General features: G+C 28.5%; 1 protein-coding gene across 2 annotated transcripts; it reads right to left on the reverse strand.

The window, feature by feature from the left end:
- Positions 1 to 2,362: 2,362 nt before the first annotated feature.
- Positions 2,363 to 4,898, reverse strand: LOC125848653 (probable WRKY transcription factor 31). 2 transcript variants are annotated; one of them, XM_049528566.1, is made up of 6 exons: positions 4,552 to 4,898; positions 4,328 to 4,429; positions 4,016 to 4,198; positions 3,503 to 3,856; positions 3,303 to 3,416; positions 2,363 to 3,210 (listed from the first exon to the last, which is right to left on the reverse strand). In XM_049528566.1, the coding sequence occupies exons 1-6, from the start codon at positions 4,804 to 4,806 to the stop codon at positions 2,557 to 2,559; spliced, it is 1,662 nt and encodes a 553-aa protein (XP_049384523.1). In that variant the 5' UTR covers positions 4,807 to 4,898; the 3' UTR covers positions 2,363 to 2,556. The 2 variants fall into 2 exon arrangements, with proteins under 2 accessions (XP_049384523.1, XP_049384524.1); XM_049528567.1 differs by having other exon boundaries at positions 4,016 to 4,195; positions 4,552 to 4,897.
- Between the last annotated feature and the right edge of the window lie 15,448 nt (positions 4,899 to 20,346).

The following is a 20,346-nucleotide window of genomic DNA, read 5'->3' on the forward strand; positions in this document are numbered from 1 at the left end:
AATTTATTACAGTACATTATTATTTCGTAAAAAGAGAGGAGAAAATAAGATCACATGGGAGCATGTGTGAATAATAATAAGGTCGTTGGTAAACGATGTTGTACGGTGGATATAGTACGGTTGCGACCCACAAAGTCACACGTTCCATTGTTATTATTTTTCTTATATATAAAATAATTGGATTATTTATTTTAATAAGTACACTACATATATGATTGGTAGGCACATCATCAAATTAAAAAGTCTAATATATGTGCACGTAAGTCAATAACGTATCTGACTTGTCCAATAAAATACTACAATTATAGACTACTTCCTATACTCTCTCTTTCAATGGCCTCTTTTTTTGTTTTTGGTTCTTAGGTACAAACTTTTACTCAATATTGCACTAATCCATGAACTTCTGTTTTATCACAATTATGCACTCAATTTTTGGGAAAACCATCCAAAGATGTTTATATATAATCTAAAATTGATTAATCTCATCCATTGTTTTGTTACGCCATTGGTCCATTTATGTTTTTCTTGGTTCGTAAATCTTCTCGTATTTTCCCTTTTATTGATGGAGCTACAACGTGAAAGGCTTGTATAAATTTTTCAAAAAAAAATATCAAACGTTTCACTATGATTTAAAATTACCTCGACATTACAACACAATTAGGAGTCAAGAGGTAAAATGAAATTGCTAAAGACGGGTAATATTAAACCAAATGTTTAACGTCAAAGTTGCTCAATTTTGAATAATAGAAGGATAATTTAGATGTTACCCTATTTTTAAAGTACCTCCGTTAAGATATACGTTCACATTTCGAAATATGTTTTGGATATTCAACTGTTCTAATGTCAATTTATTCCGTTTACTATTCTTGTGGTGGTGTGATATCCCACATCATTTTAATTTAATTTTTAATCCGTGCTTTGTTTTTTCAGACCTTATTAAAAAGTTTATGAATTCAGTTCCTCAATGACCATTATATTCAAAACAAATCTTATAGTCAGCCAGCCCATATGATGTTGCTAGGAAGGAGGCATTTAATTTGCTGCATTTTCTTTTAAATAATATACAATTGGCCCCATTGCTAGCTGTTGTACCATCATTTTATGAGTCCAACTATTGAAAAAAAAAAGGAGTGAACTCTTCCTAACAATTATAAAAACAAATACTCTATTCGTTCTAAAATAAGTGGTATTTTAATTTTTTTATTTTGTTTAAAAATAAGTAGTATTTTTAAGATTTCAAACAGGATATAATCTTAGTCTTCCAAAATCATCTTTATTTCAATACAGAAATAATTATAACGTGTTCAAATTAAAAACATTACTTATTTTTGAAACGGAAGATTAATAAACAGTGAGACAGGAGACAGATACCCATCTTGAAGGAGGTGAAGTCAAATGAAGACGTCCTTGAAGTTTGAACATATGAAATCAAATCCTTTTGTTCTTTTAAAGTCATTTGGTTTCTTCAAAAAATCTCCAACATGAATGCACCGAGATCATGGAGGACATAAAGGATTTGACCCAAACAAAGATAAATACTCATAATATATTCGGATTATAACTTTATTATTTATTGGAGACTTGTAAGATTTTTATAATTGACAAATGATTCTACTCTATATATTATAAAAATATTGACCGTATAAATAAATTTTGATTTACGTTTTACACAATCAGTGTAACTTCCAATTTGACGGAGACGGTATATATTTTTTGGATCTAAATATACAATGTAATAGACTATTAATTTAATTTAACTCGCAATAACAGGTCGTTGTTGATACCAATTAGGCAATTACCATAAGTTGTTAGCACAAGTAGACTTTTGCTGAATTAATAGAAAACTTGGCATGTTTTATTTAAATTCTCCTTAAATTATATCTGATCTTAATTATCTATGTACTAATTTTTTTACTTTTTATTTTTATAATCGTCAAGTACTCCTCAAATGACACAAGATAATGGAGATCCAATGGCATGATGAATGATCAGAGAATCACGAGGAAGTTACATTGAAGTTTCTATAGAGTTCGAACTTTTCAAGCCAATCCAAATGGAACAAACTTTTACGTGTCAAACTATTATAGCCTGATTTTATTGACTACTCACCAATCACTGAAACTTTCTGAATAAAAAAGTATGATTATTCTTTTCTTGAGTTCTTGGATCTTGCCAACCTTTTTGAACCTCAATTTCCTTTTTTTGTTTTTTCGTCAACTTACGAAAAAGCAGAAGAAAAAGAAAATAACAACATTCACATCGAAATAATTAACTCAAACAGAAGATGATTTTGATGAAGCAATCACATACATTGCATCCATTTTTGTTTGTATACCCAAAATTCAAAATCGGAATAAAAGAATGAAAATAACGTTTTTTTTTCTCCTATACTTTTTCCTCCACGGTAATAATACAAAGAAAAAAGATATGAACATGAAAACTCATTCCAATTTCATCCCCTAATGTCCTAAGAAATTACAAAAAAAAAAATGAATGAAGAAAGACTATTGGGTAATTGACAGCAAATTTTTCAAATCAAAATAATATTTTATTTAATTAGTTCCCTGGGAAACTACTAGTGTTGTTATTATTGCTTGAGGGACCGGACATGGGGCTGTTGCCGTTATTCGGATGAGAACCACCGATGATGGAGGAGATGGCAGCAGCAAGGGCGGCGGTGAAGTTAGGATCGGCGGTGATGGCAGCCGTGGCGGCGGAGAGCGTGTCATGAGAAATTGATGGGTGATGAATGTTGTCCTGAGAAATTTGTAAGCCCGAAAATTTCGATTGGTTATACAAAGGTTGCCCCATAATGTGAGGCATTTGTGGTGCTGACATTGAAGCGGCGAAATTCGGGTGATTAAGCCCAGCTGGTAAAGGGAATTGGAAATGAGGATTTGCTTGGTTAATTCTTTGGTGGTAATTAGGCAATGCTGCGTTTGGATTTTGGGCTGTGAGGTCTAATGTAACAGTAGGAAATGGAGCTGATGCTGAAATAGTTGCCATGTTTGATGAACATGGAAGCATTGCCCTTGCTAAGAAATTTGTGTTCATTAGCCCATCAGCACTTGGCATGGAACCAGAGAGTAACATGTTTGCTGCTGCGGATGTTGTTGATGCCATAGCCATGGCTGCTGGTGGTAGTGGGTGGTTATGTGTACCTTCGTATGTTGTTATTAAGATCGTCCTGTCGTCCGCACACCTTTGCACCTGAATAATTATGTCATGTAACTCGTAAATTTCTTTATACTGACTGTGTATATTTATAAGTTAGATAAAGTTGAGCATATATAGATGAGTACCTGTTTGCGCACTGGACAGCCAACAGCCATAGTGCAACGATAGTAAGCACGTGGACATGGATTGCCTTTTGCCATTTTCTGACCATATTTTCTCCACTGGCAACCATCACTAATCTGCGAAATTTTTATTACAAATGATTAATTTTGATGCTAAAATTGTTAAATACTACTATTAAGGATTGATATTTTAGGTGACGTACCATGGGAGCTTCTGATCGAGCACGGACGGAGACACGAGCTTTCCTCATGGTTGCTTCTGTTGATTGCTCAACAGGTTTTGATGATGAATTCATCAATTTAGGGGCCTTGTTTGGAGCCCAACTCTCAGATTCTGGGCTTTCTTCGCGGTTAATTGCCTTATCCCTTGACACTAATTCCATGTTGTTCCGAGGTGATCCAGATAGAGTTCTTTCTTCTGATGAGGAGTGAGAATGAGATGGTTCGTCCATCGGGTCAACTTTGGAACCACTTGGGCCTAGCTCCATGAATTGTCTTGGAACTATGGTCCCATTATTCTCTTTTTTCTTTTCTTCATCAGTCTTTGCGCCAACAACCTAAGGAATTGTTAACAATATACATCGGATTTAGAGTTTAAATTCTATACACATGTTCATTTCTAGAATGAGAAGTCATTGAATAATAGATCGATAAAATTAAATTACATACACAATTATTCAGAATTAATTTAGTAGAATACTACAGCAATGAAGTACCTCATGGGGATGTGTATTTTCAGTTTTTGAATTCAGTTGTTGCTGCTGCTGCTGTTGTTGCATGAGTGTAACAAGATGCATCTGAAGTGCAGAATAACTGCTGTTAACTTGAGTAAGCATCCCTTTTAAACGTTGATTCTCGGAATTCATCCGTTCAAGCTCAATTTGCAATTGTGCCAACTGCTATTTATAAATTAAGAAAAAAAAAATCAAGATACAAGTCAATTCCAAAATCAAAATACATTTAACAAAATTGATTTATTTATTTTTTAAGATAAACTAATTAATAAAGTTAATAGTCAAATTAATTACCTGAATTTTAGCTCGTTTATCCTCAAGTACTTCCGATGAAACCCCATCATCTACGGTTGACTGATCACTCCCCGCGTTTGCAGTCACAAGTTGCAAACCAGTCTACAAAATTGAATAACAAACAATTATCATCAATTGAAATTATTCTTGTCATACATCAAAAAGATATAGAGGTCGATCCAAAATTTAAACTCTATGGTTTAACCCAAAACAACGAAACTTACATTTACAACAAACTGATCATCAGTTCTGATAGAATTATCGCCTTGAGAATTTTCCTTCTTTACAATAGGCTTTTTATCGGAGAAGAAGTCGACTTCATTAACGATGCTACGTTTCTCATCGGAGGAGGAAAACATTTCACCAGCGTTATATTTAGGACTTAAATTAAAACCAAAAACAGGCTTGCTCTTGAAGAAACCAGCTCTATCAGAATTAGAAGAAGAAGTTTCAAGGGTAAGACCCCATCCTTTGTCCATAAAAAATGAAATTTGGAGGAATATAGAAGATCAAAAGCCAAAATAGAGAATGGAGAAAATTTGTGGAAAAATGTAGAAATAGAAATATGATAAATTGAAGAGTCTAAGAAGTTTTTTAACAGATGCTCTGGACGCTGCTATAAAAAGACTTTGAGATGAGTAGCTTCCGCGAAGGTTACGTAGACCAAGAAAACTACTAGTACTACTTTTTAAATTTTTATTTTTTTTTAAAAAAAAAATTATCCTCCCAAAAAATTGTCACTGTTACTCTTTAGACACTCAAAACATTTTTTTTTTACCTAACAGCAACTTTTCAAAATTCTTCTACCATATAAATTATTTCTTTTTTTAAAAAAATAATAATAATATGATTTGACACAGAATTTTAAAAAAAAATTGTAATTGTAAATATGTGCTTAAATTAACATATTTATATCCTTTTTTTAAAAAGAGTGGGAGTATAAGTTTATAATAAAAAAATTATAATACATTTATTTTATTTAGAAACTACTCAAAACTTACCCAAAAATATATTTATAATATGTTAATTTTATTTCGAAACTACTCTAAGCCTACCCAAAATATAAATGAGTTAATCCTTTTAATAAAAATAATAGAATCATTTTGATTACCTTCTACTTCAAATTAATTACTTTCTTGGATTTTTTAAAAAATTTCATCAAATTTTTACAAAAAATTGAAATTTTAGGGTATGTCGGTATGGAAAAAAAATTCTAAAAAAAAACAATTTTGTTATACTCAATTGGTCAAAAATTTAGATTTTTTTTTAAAGAAAAACAAGTTGCTCAATATAAAAAAAATGACTTCATGAAATTAGAAAAAACAAGATTAACAAGTGATATTCCATATTAATCGTATTACCACCCCACTACCACAATTCATAATATTTATATATAAATAATTTAAAATAATACTCTCTCTATTTTATATTAGTTGGTCATTTATTTACGAGTTTATTATGATATCATAAACAAGAAAATAATTTTATTAATTTATTCTTTAAATACTTCTTGAAATTTTATAAATAAATATGAACATTTTTAGAAAAAAATTAATTATAAGAGTACTACACGAAAATTTTAATTAATACCATTTTAATTTAATAAAATAAATAAATAGTATAAAGAAATTAATAAGATGATCCACTAATATAGGAGGAAGACAATAATATTTAGTTATATACTCAACGACTAAAAAGAAAAAGAGAAAGGAAAAAGAGTGGTCAAAAGTGGTAAATATTAAGGGAACGTAAGGTGGTGCGTCATTGTATGGGTGACAGGTGTCAATAAGTGGGACCCAAAAGGTGAGAGAAAAGCGGAATGAAGGAGTTTTCGTCTCAAAGGGTCAAGACTGAGTTTGACTCGTTCCTATTAAAAGTAAAGAAAAGAAGAAATCCACCGCCCCGAACGGTGCGGCGCGTCCCACGTGATCAAAAGAAAAATACGATTATCAGATATATTAAAGTCAACGGATTTGACGGACAAAATTTTCGGGTCACACTCATGACTGGGTAATCCGGTTTTTTTTAATAAATTCTACTTCAAAATTTATCTTACTTATAATAATTTATATAATCACGTAGATAACGTGATATGTTATAGCTGTCAAGTTTAAAAACTTCAGTCAATTTTACTTGTTAGGTTTTGTTTTACCCCCTTTTTAAGAAAAGTAGAAAACATTACCTAGATAGTAATTTGACTAGCAAAGAGTAATTGATATGACATATTTAAAATTATAACTTTAAAACAAAAAATTATGATAAGTCAAACTATATCAATTAATTAAAATGAAATAAGTATGATTTAAGTGATTTGATCAGATGAAAACATATATTAACTAATCATTATAAAGTAAGAAAAAAGTGTGGACAAATCATGTACTTAATCATATGGTATATATATATATCGGATGCGAGAGTATATTTTGACCTGATTATTTTTTCGGTGAATTTAATTTTTGAACTTGTATTGATACAATTGTGTTTTAACTTTTAATACAAAAATAAATTTTGCACAAATACGTACTTAACTGAAATATGTAAAACTCCAGCATAATTCAAAGCTCTGTTTGTAAAAGATTTCACCACAATATACTAAAGTTTGAAATTTTTATTTTATCAACGAAGTTGTCTTTTATCATCAGTCATCAGACTGTCTGGTATGATTTTTTCTTTTGACTTATATTATCACAAAATATATCTCAAAAAAATTATACGTTAAAATTTTCCAAGCCTGCTATTTTGTGATCCTTTAAACTGTAACGGTGAAAATTCTTGAATGTCTTTTCTTTTGGATGTTTAATTACATGTACAAAGTTATATATACTGGAGTTAACTTGTATTTTGGGCTGGGCAATCAGAGGCGGAGCTAGGTGAAGGTTTGTGGGTTAAAACGAACTCAGTAGTTTTTATATATATCATGTATATGTACTAGAAAATTAAATAATTATATATGCATATAATTAATTTGTGAATCTCTAACAAAATTGATTGATGGTTCAATGGTATGGAAGAAATCGTGAAAATATTTTTCACGTTATAATTGTGAGTTCGGGTCAATAACTTTTAAAAATCAAATGATTAAATAATAGTTTTAGAAGTTTTTTTATTTTATTTTGGGGAAATACATAATTACCCCATTCAACTATAACATTTTTTTAAAAAAAAACACTCAAACTTTATAAGGGTCCTAGTACCCCACTAAATAATTTAAAAGTGATATAAATATCTCATTTTTCAGTTAATCCCACTTATAAAAAAGAAGGTGTAAGCACGCACTAATTATAGTTTGCCACCTGTCAATTTTTATATAATTTCCTAATCTTTGTTTTTATTTATGTTTTTTTTAGTTTTAATTCTTTATTTTTTCTTTCTTCGCTTAACCCATCCGTTGGTCTTCTTCATTGTGGAGTGGCCGCCATTGCTACAACACCATTTACAACATTAAATCAAAATTAAAGCTGAAAAATCAAATCCGCTTTCAAAATTTATTGTTTTCTAATTAAAATTTCTACCAAAGTCTTCTTTTTATGTGTTTTGCCTTTGATTTTTGCTCTAAATCAACTTGGATTGTATTTGAAAAAAACATTGAAATAATGCCGACGATTCTGTCTTCAAAGTTGCCATCATCTTTCCAGAGATTCTCACCCCATACAGTCAAGAAGGAGAAGAAGAAATATGAGGATGAAACAACAAATTTGTTGTTGCTTCCGTTATCAATGGGATTTTTTTGTCAGTGAAAAGGCATTTTATTTTATGTACTGAGATTGTGTTATTTAGTTACAATTAAATCTCTCCGTCGAAATCCAATCTAAATGAAAAACGAAAAGAGAGCAAAAAAAGAAGAAAAAAAAAACTTCAAGCTCCTTCAATGGTGAAACTCGGGAAGGAGAAGAAATAAAAAATTAACAGTAAAATAAAGATTATTTATATAGTTAATAAAAAATATTGCAAAAGAAAATTTTAATCTTACTTTTTTTTTGTTTCCACGCTCTTCAAGCGAGTGATATACACTCTTTCTATAAAATATTGAAAAATGGTTCAATAATTTCACATTAATCTAATTAAGTGGTGTATTAGAATCTCCTCAAAATTTAAGTGTCTTTTTTAAAAATATATCTTACTTTAATGAGATAGTTATGTATTTTCTCTTTTATTTTTTGTCAAAGTAGAAGAGAAAAGAAGATTTAAGAATGCTGTGTGTGGAACGTAGTCGTGTATGACTGCGACACGAAATTTCTTAAGAACCACGTCGTCCACATTAAAAACCCTTCTTAGATTCTCGATCTATTCTCGCCCATATATATATATGCCACTTTTAATATTTAAAAAATAATAATTAATTTTTCATATTTTATTATCAATATTTAAAATATTATATATTAATTAACAAATTTAATATGATAAATAATTATATTAATTATTATTTTCTTAATAAGAATATTAAGTCAAAATATAGCGACTGACAAATAAAAAGTGAACGAACGGAGTGATCCAGCGAATAGGAGAAAGATAGCACACCAAATTAAACACGTTACAATCCCTAGGGAGGGACAATCTGTTGACTCTTTAAGCTGATTTGCATTACCTTGGGGGAAGATTAAGTGGTTATTTCTATAAATTTTAAAATTAAATTAATTTTATATTTAGTATTTTAAATTAATATAAATTTTATATCACAACACAAGTATGAAAATATTTAGTGTTTATAAAAGTGAGATGAACAACTTTTATCATAATCTCGAAACTATATAACCTGATTTTGGACTAAATGATCCTTTTTAATAACTTAAAATTACAAGGAAGTGATTGACATCTTCTTACTTTGAATTAATGAGGGTAAGTTGGAGTTTGGTTCAATTTTTTTGCAATCTAGAAATCTATTGTGGTGTAGTTAGATTGTGCAGTCTCGTTTCAATCGATAATTAAGCTAATTAATGATGCATTAAATCGAATTTAAAGTCAATGAGTTTTGGGCTACTTGATGAAGTAGCCACCCCTACCTATTAACACCTCTTAATACTACCTCTAATTACTTCTTTCCCTAATTCTTACCAGCTGTTGACTTTCATTAACTTCTCTGATTTGATCTCTAAACTAATAAAATTATTATTACATTATTATTTTATAGAAAAAATAAAAATGCCTCTAAAGGGACTAAATTACCTAAAGTTGATATGTTATTCAGAGGGCTCGTTTGGTACTAGGGATAATAGATTAACTAATTTAATATTGATTTTTTGGATAAGTTTTAATTTATTCTATGTTTGGTTGTAATAAAATAGCACGATGACTCTCGAACATGATGTTATTTTTAATCCACATTCAAAGTGAATAATAATCATGAAATAATTAATCTCAAAATAACTTATTCCTCGATCAAATGAGTACTAAAAGAATATACAGTAAAACCTCGCTAAATTAATATAGTTGGGACCGTGAAATATTATTATTTTGTAGAGGTATTATTTAATCAATTAATAATTATTAATTTATAGAGTGTTTTGAGATTCAACCTTATGATGCTCGGATAATTAAGACATTCAAGATGTATTATCGGAACAGATTTTATTGTAGGATATTAGAAGGCTATGAAGTAGGACGACATGAATTTGGAAATCCCGGCTTGGACGATAAATATTCGTCAAAAGACAACAATAAATTATTTTAGACACTACAAAATATATTTGAAGGATGAAATCTAAGAGAATTTGAATGAATCCATGCACTTGTGAAAAATGTCATTTATGAACTTGAGGTCATGATTAATGATATCGGTAAGCGCAATAAAATGGACGTCAATATCCAGTTGATTTATCCAAGTGAAAATGATACATATTATGTGGTCCAGAGCTTAAAAGAAATTGTGGATACCATAAAAAACAACGTTGACGATGATATTATAGATGATACCATACCTTTAGAACCAGTTATGCGTAAGGAAACACTTATCGTATCTAGAACTCTTCACAATATTATGATGTAATTTGAAAAGACAACACCAAAACTTTTGGATACAATAAGTAAAATTAAAGATGAACTTCAACTAGATTTAAAGTTTAACCAAAAAACAAAACACAATAGAATCACATTTCACTAAACCATCTTAGATGTATTTGTACTTTTAAAGAATTATTCAGTTATAATATTAATGGGACCATATATTTATATAAGGGTCTTTTGAAAATTTATTATCTTATCAAAATAAGTGATTTTTTTCATTGGCCCAAGACGAGATTGGAAAAAAATATTATCTTAAAGAGATTATTAATTTACTAAGTATTAATTTAGTGATGTTTTACCGTAGAGAACAAGAAGAATTTTGAAGCATGAAAATGAAAATGAACCAGGAAAATACCTTTTTAGTCTATGTTTGACTTGTACATCTTTTAATAAATAATAAATAAAATATCTATTTGATTATATCACTGTAATTATTATTCCCTCAATTGCATTTTACTTGGTTCATATTAATCGATTTGACATTCACCTTAAGAAAGTATTTATTAACAATTTATTTTATTAAACTAACTTTATTTGTTATGCTTTGAAAATCAAGATTGGTTACTATGGAGTACTTTATATAATTATTTAATATTAAGAATAGTATTGGGAGAAAATAATAAAATTCTATTAGATATATAATAATAAAGTATACTTAGTTTTTTAAAATTTAAATTATAAAAAAATAATCAAATAAAAATGAACAGAGAAAGTATCACACCAATTATATGATTTGAATTGAATTGTTAGAAGCGTAGGAAAAAATTGTCATTTATGTCGGTCATATTTTAGGAAAAAGACAATTGTATGGTAAATGTATTTCTCTACGCTTTTAGACCAAAGAATAATTTTGAAAAAAAGAGTTCGTACCAGTTGGCATTGTTATTCCTTTAACGTGATTATTTTGTTCATCAATATGCTATTTTTTTCAAAATTAAAAATAAAATTCACTGTGGAACTTTTCGTTCATGTTTCCTCTAATTACTCCTGTATTAAAAATAGTCAAACTTTTATTTTTTACTATTAGGTTTTTATGTTAATTTTCCTGTAAAATAAAACCAAGCTTGCATTGTATTAGGGGTGTACATGGCCGGGTTAGTTCAGATTTTTTAAATATCAAACCAAATTATTTGTATCGAATTTTTAAATTTATGAACCAAATCAAACCAATAAAACTCAAATTTTTCAATCTCGGATTTTTTTGAGTTTTTTGAATTTTTGGATTTTTTTGATAAAGTATTCATACAAACAGAGGCGGAGCTTCGGTAGAAAAAGAGGATTCAAATGAACCCACTGACTTTTCCATAGATTCAATATTCGTTTTAAAATATCAAATATAAAGTACAAATAAATTTATTGCGAACTAACAAACACAGTGAAGCGGGTAGCTCAGTGTCTTTCTGCACCCAGCGAAGGACCTCTGTCTGTGTGTCGAGGGTTCTCGAAACTCACTACGCACTATATTTTTGGAATTAATTTCTAACATACAAAGACATATGTACGTAGATTTAAATAAAAAAAAAAAATTAAAAATCAGAATGTTAAATGAAAAAAACTGTTTTTGGAATTAATATCTAACCTAAAGATAATAACACAAGTAGGTTTATATATTTATTTATTTTTAAAAAAAAATCGATAAATGAAAATAAACAGGAAAATAGCGTTTGTGTCATATTAAAAAACAATATCTAATCATTGATTTCTATCAAGACATTCAAAAAATCTTGACCCAAATTTATTTTTAAAAGTTAGGGTTCTAACTTAATCTGATTGCTACTATCCGACCTCTGTCCTCCGGTAAGTACTATGTACTCTCGTCTCTCCTTTTTCAATTTTTTTCTTATTTATTATCTTTTACAATGTTTAATTATCTATTCAAAAATTAATTTTTATTCTTTCATTTTAGGGTTATCCTACATATTGATAATTGATTATGTTAAATAAACGTTGTTTGTTTTTCAAAATTTTAACTTTTGAAGGCAATAATTGGTTCAAGGTCATAGTGAAACTAGTAAAATATATGTTTTAGGTGGCAAAATTTAATGGTGAATCTAATAATTTTAATCTCACTTAGAACAACATTGAATATTAAAGTAAAAACGTTCAAAATTTATATTTAAAAAATTATTCATATTTCATTTACAATATTTTAGAACTTGAAAATAAATTACTCAACTCTTCGTATAACAATTTTAGGCGTAATCATTAAATTTTAGGCGACCTATTAATATAGAAATTCTTTTACGCAATATATAACTTAAACTTATCCTCTTAAAAATATCAAAGTTTGCCAATTACTCCTTCATTTTCTTCTATATATTATTATCATAAGCCGAAAAAGTTTGTGCTAACTCCTTCTCGTTATTATAACAATGACAACATATTTTATACGATATTACAAATAGAAATTTAAAAAGATAAAATGTATACAAATTATACTTTTATTTTAGGAGATAAAAAAGTTAAAAGATTCTCCTTATCATAATGATAAAGATAAAGTTTTCCCTCTCATCCATCAGTGGAACCAGTGGTTTGAAATTGACCATATTTTTTGGATGTTAAATACTTGACTAAGTTAAATTATTGTGAGTACATACTAGAGAATCGTAACCAACTATTAGGAAATAACTTACAAATACAAATAATCCAATAAAAGTTGGTAACCCATGGAAAATTTTAAAAAATGTGCCACCGTCTGATTTGAATAAAATAAATTCCTTGTATTAGGTGAGAGGAAAGACAATATGACGAATCTTGTTTTAATTTATCACCTTTACACTATCAACCATATTGCAGCTTTATATAATGAAGTTTAAATGAGAATACACACTTCACTTAATTATAATTGCTTACTGATAAAATTTTATAAATCTCCAAGCTTTGAACACCGAACCAAAAAAAAAAAAAACAGTAGCTAATCTTAATTAGCAGTTGCTACGTCATAAATTATTAATTTTGATCCCTCAAGTATATTTTGATAGGTTATTTTAGTCTTTCTGATATTCGACATTAAATCTTTAATTAATTAATTGTGCAAGTTTGATCGGTTTACTTATACATATTGATAAATTTATCATAATTATTGTTCTACCACTTAATTATATTACTGGTATATATATTATTTTAAATTTAAATTTGTAGGGTTTCATAAATTGGATCACAAATTTTAACACGTTAGCCAGTTATTGCCAACTAATATAGAATAAATCCAATTAAAGTTGGTATAATCCATGGACATTTTGAACATGTTCAACGTCTAAAAGGCAAAGGTAATTGAACAAAACAAGATCCAATGAGAAAGGGGGGAGAAAAAGGCAAAGCATGTGACAAGAAGAAGAAAATAAGAATGTGTTGATTTCTAATCATTTAATTTTCTCTTTTGTAAGTTTTGTTTTTGTTCATACTCCTATGTTGTTTTAGAATTTGTACTGTATAGTAGAAAAAGGGATCTGGTCCAATATAATCAAAAGAGAATGGCTGCTAGGAGTTGAACAATTTGTTTTTCTTCATTACATGGGGATCTTCAAAAAGGCTATTAATTCAAAAGACTGGTTGGACTAAACAAGGAGTTGAACAATTTGTTTTTCTTCATTACGACTATGCAACCAAACAGCTAATACCCGCAAGAAATGGGTCAAATTAAATTGCTTCACATCATGGCAAATTATAACAATTTTTTTTTATGAGAAGGGAAATCCGGAGTCGCTATTTTTTGGGTGCGCACAGGATAAAATCCACGCTCCTATGCAATAGCTCGCAAATCACATAGGAGAGGTAACCCGCACTAGGCAAGCTCGGTGCGACGAGCTCGACCCAGAAGGCAAACCCCTTGCTTTCGCTGGCAAGGGATTTCAAACTTGAGACCTCCAACATGGAAGTTCCAAGTCCAAAATACTAAGCCACCCCGAAGGGCGATGGCAAATTGATAACTACTACCTTCATTTCATTTTACTCAATTCCTATATAGAAAAATATATTTTATTTACTTGTCTATTTATCAATTCAATAAAAATTTATACTTTTTTCATATTACTGTTGGTAATCAAAATTAAAGTTTCACAGTATTATTAATAATATGAATTTTATAAAATACAGTTTTAATTAAATTTTTTTAATGAATATATCATCAGTACCTAAAGTGTCATTTTGTCTTTCCTTTCAAACTATATGGTCTTATCTAGGGGTGGGCATAGCATGGTATTACAGTTTTTTTTTTTTATTTTGGTAATTTTAATTTTTAAAAATATTATTATATATTAAATTAATTTGGTATTATTTTAAATTTAGTTTTGATATTTTATATTACGATAAATTGATACCATAATTTGTTCGACTTGGATATATAATTAATGAAAACTTATTAAATAGTATTAAATGTTCATGTTTTTCAAAGATAAAAGACACTAAGAAAGTAATCCTCTTTCTTTTTTCACTGTCCAAAATTAGACCCATATTGTTTGGTCTCCTTAGTAGCCATCATTTCATGACTTTATTCCTCTATTTTTATTATTACTAGTATATATAACAGTTGAATATTAGATATTTCACTAACCTGGCAACCTCAAAATCACGCAATTTAAGTACTAACAAAGTCTTCTATATATCAACCAAAAGAAAAACGGAGGCTAGCAAGTTAACAAAGAAAGAAAGAAAGAAATTTGAAAGACAAAAAAAGTACTAGCCCCCTTTTGTAAATGAAAGAACATTACTATAAAAGATTTTTTTTTTCTTTATGTAAAATATTCAAAGAACGGATGTAGCGGTGTCAAATCAAGAAACACGACTTGTGTTAATAAATAAGCATGCTATTAATACGTTTAAGAGACGGTTTGATATTGTTGTTGGAACGCTAAAAATATTTATTTTGAGTAAAAGATATTTATTGTAAAAAGAAAAAGGTGTTGGCTAATCAGTAAAATTGCTTTCAAATGAAAGCAGATGCAGTTTTTCTACGTTGAAAAGAAGCCAAAAAAGTTCTACTTCTTAAAAAAAGCGGAATCAAAGTAGAAAATTGTTTATTTCAAGATCCAATTATCATTGTTATATATACATATTTATCAATATATCTCTTCAATTTATTTATTTTTGTGATGAGTTTTTCGTATGTGATTATTTAATTTGTGAAATAATTTTTAAATTTATTTTGATTGATATTTTTAATTATATTTAAATCATCATGTTAATATTATATCAATATTAAATTTGTTTTTTATTCATCTATGTATAATATTGATTGAAAATTTGAGTTTGTACTTTTTAATTTAATAAAAATAAAAATTTAATTAAAAATTATACAATAGATATTTAAGATAATCTTGATATTAAAAGTACATTGATACTTGTTCTTTTTCGTAATTAGACTTTCAAAAGTATTTTTTAATTTTTTTTTAGCCAAACACAATCCGCTTATCAAAACGCATTTGAAATGAATTAACTAAAATACAAATAACTTTTTTTTTTCTTAAAACACTTTTTTGAAAAGTTATTTTAATAAAATATTTTTAAAAATAATAAATAATTTATAGTAGCAATCCCAAACGGGCTCTAAAGGTAAATTGAAAAGATAATTGATCAAAATGAGATAAGCAATGGTCATACCGTCCTAGTTTAACCTTCCAACTCTCTTACCAAGTTTTGTTTTATTATCATTATTTTATTACCTGATGTTTTTCTACCGTCATACTTTAAATAATTATTTTATTACCTGTTATTTTTTTTGTCATGACTTTTTTTTTATAATAATATGAAATATTTTTTCCGTTTTTTCTTTATATAAATATTGTGATAATGTGACAATTGGTAGCGGTGGATTGTCAAAAGTGAAATAAAAGGACAAAATCGAGGTTGAAGACAAAAGGAGAGTTGACTAAGATTTATTTGACCCACGTTGCTTGATCCATGACGTAGAAAATTGGTACCTATTGTTAGGTTTTGATTGGACAAAATTTTGGAAAAAGTAAAAAAAGAAAAGAAAAGAAAGACATAGCATTGAATTCTTGTGAATTGAGATAATGATAGACAATACTTTACTTTACGTGCAGATTTTAAAGAACAAAATAGTGACATTTCACACGGGCTTCATCATTCATCCTGTTACACTGATTATTGAAGTCTGCAAGTATTTCCTCAAAATTAATCACTTGGTAAAATAATCACGTCAATTATTGTTTCTTGATATATTGTGTCAAGCCTAAATGTGACAAGTAAAAGTAAACGAATAGATTATTTTCTATGGTACCAAAAATCAACGAGGCCAGGCCAGGCGTCGATCGTTGCGTAGAAAAATTCATCCTCTAGAGTCTCAACCCCAATTCCTAATTTAGTTCAAACCTAATACTCAAAAAGCCATGCTATTTTTGGTTGTACATGTTATTTTCGAGTTGCCGTTGAATGATAATAGTATGTGAAAATTGAAATTAAACAAGCTCGTCTTTCTTTTTTCAACGTTTCCATCTAATTTTGACGACTAATTTTATTTTGTTAATACTTCTCAAATTCTACAAGTAATCCACGTACTCTTTGGTGACTTAAGTGAATAATTTAAGGTAGCTTACTTAATTAAATTTAATTAGATGAAAAAAGACAAAGAGAAAATGATTACAGTACGTTTTGGTATAATGTTCAACTTAATATCAATGACGTTTAAGAAATGTTATCCTAATAAACAAAGAATCAAAGCTTAGACTTTGCCCATCACGAGAGAGTGACATAGTTGAAGTTAGTGCTAAATATGTGGCTAAGTGTGCATTTTTAATTTCTTCTATTTGTATCAGTATATATATGACTTGCCTTTGTCTTACTTAATATGATTATTAAAAATATTAATTATAAGAACATATTTTGTCGTCTTTGTAATTTCTGGGAAAATAACGTTTAAAGGACGTTATCTGATTATCAACTATTGAAGATTTTGAAATCACAAGTCATATAGTTGATGTCAATAACATAGATTGCGTTAATCCCCCTCTTGCTTGGGTACGTAATGCACAAGTTGTATAGTTTAGTCAAAGGTGAATACACAAATAAACGCTTAAACATAATTTCCATTGTCAATTTGGCACCCCAATTTTCATTGTAACCATCTAGATATTTTTGTCACAACGAAAATTGAGGTGCCAAAATGATATTGAAGACTAAATTTAAGTGCTATCTATATATTCTGTCTTAGTTATAAAATAAGAAAGAGAAAGTTGAGAGTGTTAAAATAACAAAAAAAAAAAAAAAAAACAAGTTAAAAGTATGTTCCTGCGTGATTTTCAACATTAATGTCAAATTGACGTTCAACTAACTTTACCAAATAAAAATAATGATCAATAGGATAAATTAAGCTCTCATATAGCATGAAGGCAAGGGGGCATGACTAGCTTGTTACTAGAACACCAGTATATATGCTGTGCTAATAGGTGTTTTATTAGTCTCTTAAAGTTGTTAGTCTAAGCTCCATGAACATTTTGGTATATGGACAAAAGAAAATTACTTCCTCCGCTTTAATTTATGCGGCACAACTGCAATTTTTGAGGTTCAAATTTCTAAACTTTGACTGTAAATTTGATTATAGAAGTTTTAAGTATTTTGAAATTAGATTTATATATTTAAAAACTATGTAAAAAATACATTAAACAACCGAAACTAATAACATAAAATATGTAAAAGACATATTTTTTTTGATAAACTATTGAAATTTCAACTGTACGAACTCTACAGGAGTATTATCTATTCAGTTGTTTGCTCATGTTGCTCTTACTCGGATAGAGATTTTCAAAACTCATATTTACACCGTTAACTCAACTAAAAAGAGAGATATCTTGAAAATATCTCTAATAAGCCATTTCGGGCTACATATTTAGTTAAAATATTCACACAAATTTTAGATGACAGAAATGAGCGAGTCAAAAATGAACAAATAAAGAAGAACGAACAATAAATAAGCGGGCTAATGATTTGCCCAAAATTGAATGGATTGGACAACTCATGTTTTCATATCATAATTTTTTCACTCCAAATAAATATTAAACCTAACTAGTATGAATAGTAACTGAATTGCTATTACAGATTATGTTACAACTAAAATAAAACACAAATTTCAAAATTTAAAGTTTATAAATTTTATAAGTAATCTCAAGTTAATGCCATATAAATAACTGTGTTTACAATTAAATTTTTATAAATAATTAACACTCTAAAGCCGCCCGTGAATAATGTAAAATAAAATTACACTATTAAGTGTGTATAGCCTAAATTCATTTTAAAAAGATGCTCAAGAATACTTTTTGTCAACAGAGTGATATCATGCATGCATTATATAGATATTAGGTTCGTTTTTAGTAAAAGAGGAGTAGGTTGGTGAAAAATAAGTTTTGAACACTAGCTCTCTCTCTATATATTAATTATTGAGCACGAGTGAAATTAAAGTTGATAAGTGAAAATATATAATGGTGGATAGTGGATACTTTACGCTATCTTTGATGTGATTTAATTCCTAGAGACTTGTAGACTTTAGTCTTTGGATGACTAATTAAGGCATATATAGGATGTGACTTTCAATAAGATAGGTACATGAAGAAGATAATTTAACTACCCGCTTATTTATCAACTAGACTCATTCTATTTCGTCTAATATTTAAGTTAGACGGTTTGAGCTATACATGAGGCTGAAAAATACCAAAACTCTTTCTTGATAGGTTAAAGTTATGAGTAAATCTGAATTATTTTTTTTAGTATAGTAGATAAGTACAATTAAACAGTGGGGAGTATTTAGTTAACGGTAAAATAAAGAGTTTTGAGATGTTAAAAACGGGTTTCCAAGGTAATCTAGAAAGGTCTCAAGCATAAAAAAGAAGAACATAGATTTGAGGTTTCTCAATTAAAGTAAACATATGCCTGTAGTTTTTTCGCTTTTCTACTAACAATTTTCTTTAGAATTTTGAAAAGTGTCATGAAACACGGTCCAAACACTCATAATACAAAGTATTCTTTCATGTTTGGTGAGGTTTTTTTCCTTCTTATAATAAAATTTCTCTAAACAACTAGACTATTATAAGTACCCGTGGGCATACATGGTATATTAATTTGAGTGGTAATTTAGAAGAAAAAAAGAAAGTTGTACAGTTGAAATTTGGCAAGCAGCCTCATTGAGTAGATTGGACCAACAAGTCTAAATCAAAGAAAAATCATAGACTTATAAGACATTTAATGAATAATCCCTTTACACGAGCTAATTTACGTGCACCCTAGGGAGAAATTAAAGCTAAACAAAGATACTTTTCACACTATTTTCTTCCTTCCTTTATTTTACCTTTTTTTTTTCTTCGTCTTTGAATGCATTTGAGAAGGATGCTTTTTTTTTTTTGAGAGTGAATTAAGTAGTATTATTTGGAAGAAGTGTTATAGGGAGGAGCCTTTTCTTTCTTTCTTTCAACTTTTGATTTTGATTTGGGACCAAATCCTTTATAACTTTTCATTATTTTCAAACTAGTTTCTTTTTTGATTCAAAGCATCCTTCTAGACAAAAAAATTTCAAGTTGTGATAGTTCTAGATGGGGACCAATTAACCTTTTTGAAACTCTAGCTAGTTTTGGCAATCTTTTTCTAGTCATGACTCTTCTCTTTAATTATAAAGTATGAAGCAATTAATAAATTACCCCACCGTTTAATTTAATTGGCTCTTATATAAATTTTTCGTTCTATTCTTTCATATATATTTTTTTGAAAAAATAAGCATTATTTCAATAAGTACTATTCTTATAGTTCACATAAAATACTAATAGTTAAATTTAAATTTTTTAAACCACAACTTATAAGATCAATTGAGTAAAATGTATCCCTAATAAATACTCTTAAGGGAGGTGTCAAATCAACACATGAGACAAATAAAATGAAATTGTGGGAGTAATTTATAAAATTGCACGTTTTGTCCTTCAAATAGGCTGATTTTTAATTTTTGCTCTTCAAATGAACTGACCTTTAATTTTTCAGTTTAACAATCAAACTTATGTCTAGTGGATGATAAGTTTTTTAGA

Source organism: Solanum stenotomum, chromosome 12 (genome assembly GCF_019186545.1).
Source record: "Solanum stenotomum isolate F172 chromosome 12, ASM1918654v1, whole genome shotgun sequence".
Lineage (NCBI taxonomy): Eukaryota > Viridiplantae > Streptophyta > Magnoliopsida > Solanales > Solanaceae > Solanum > Solanum stenotomum.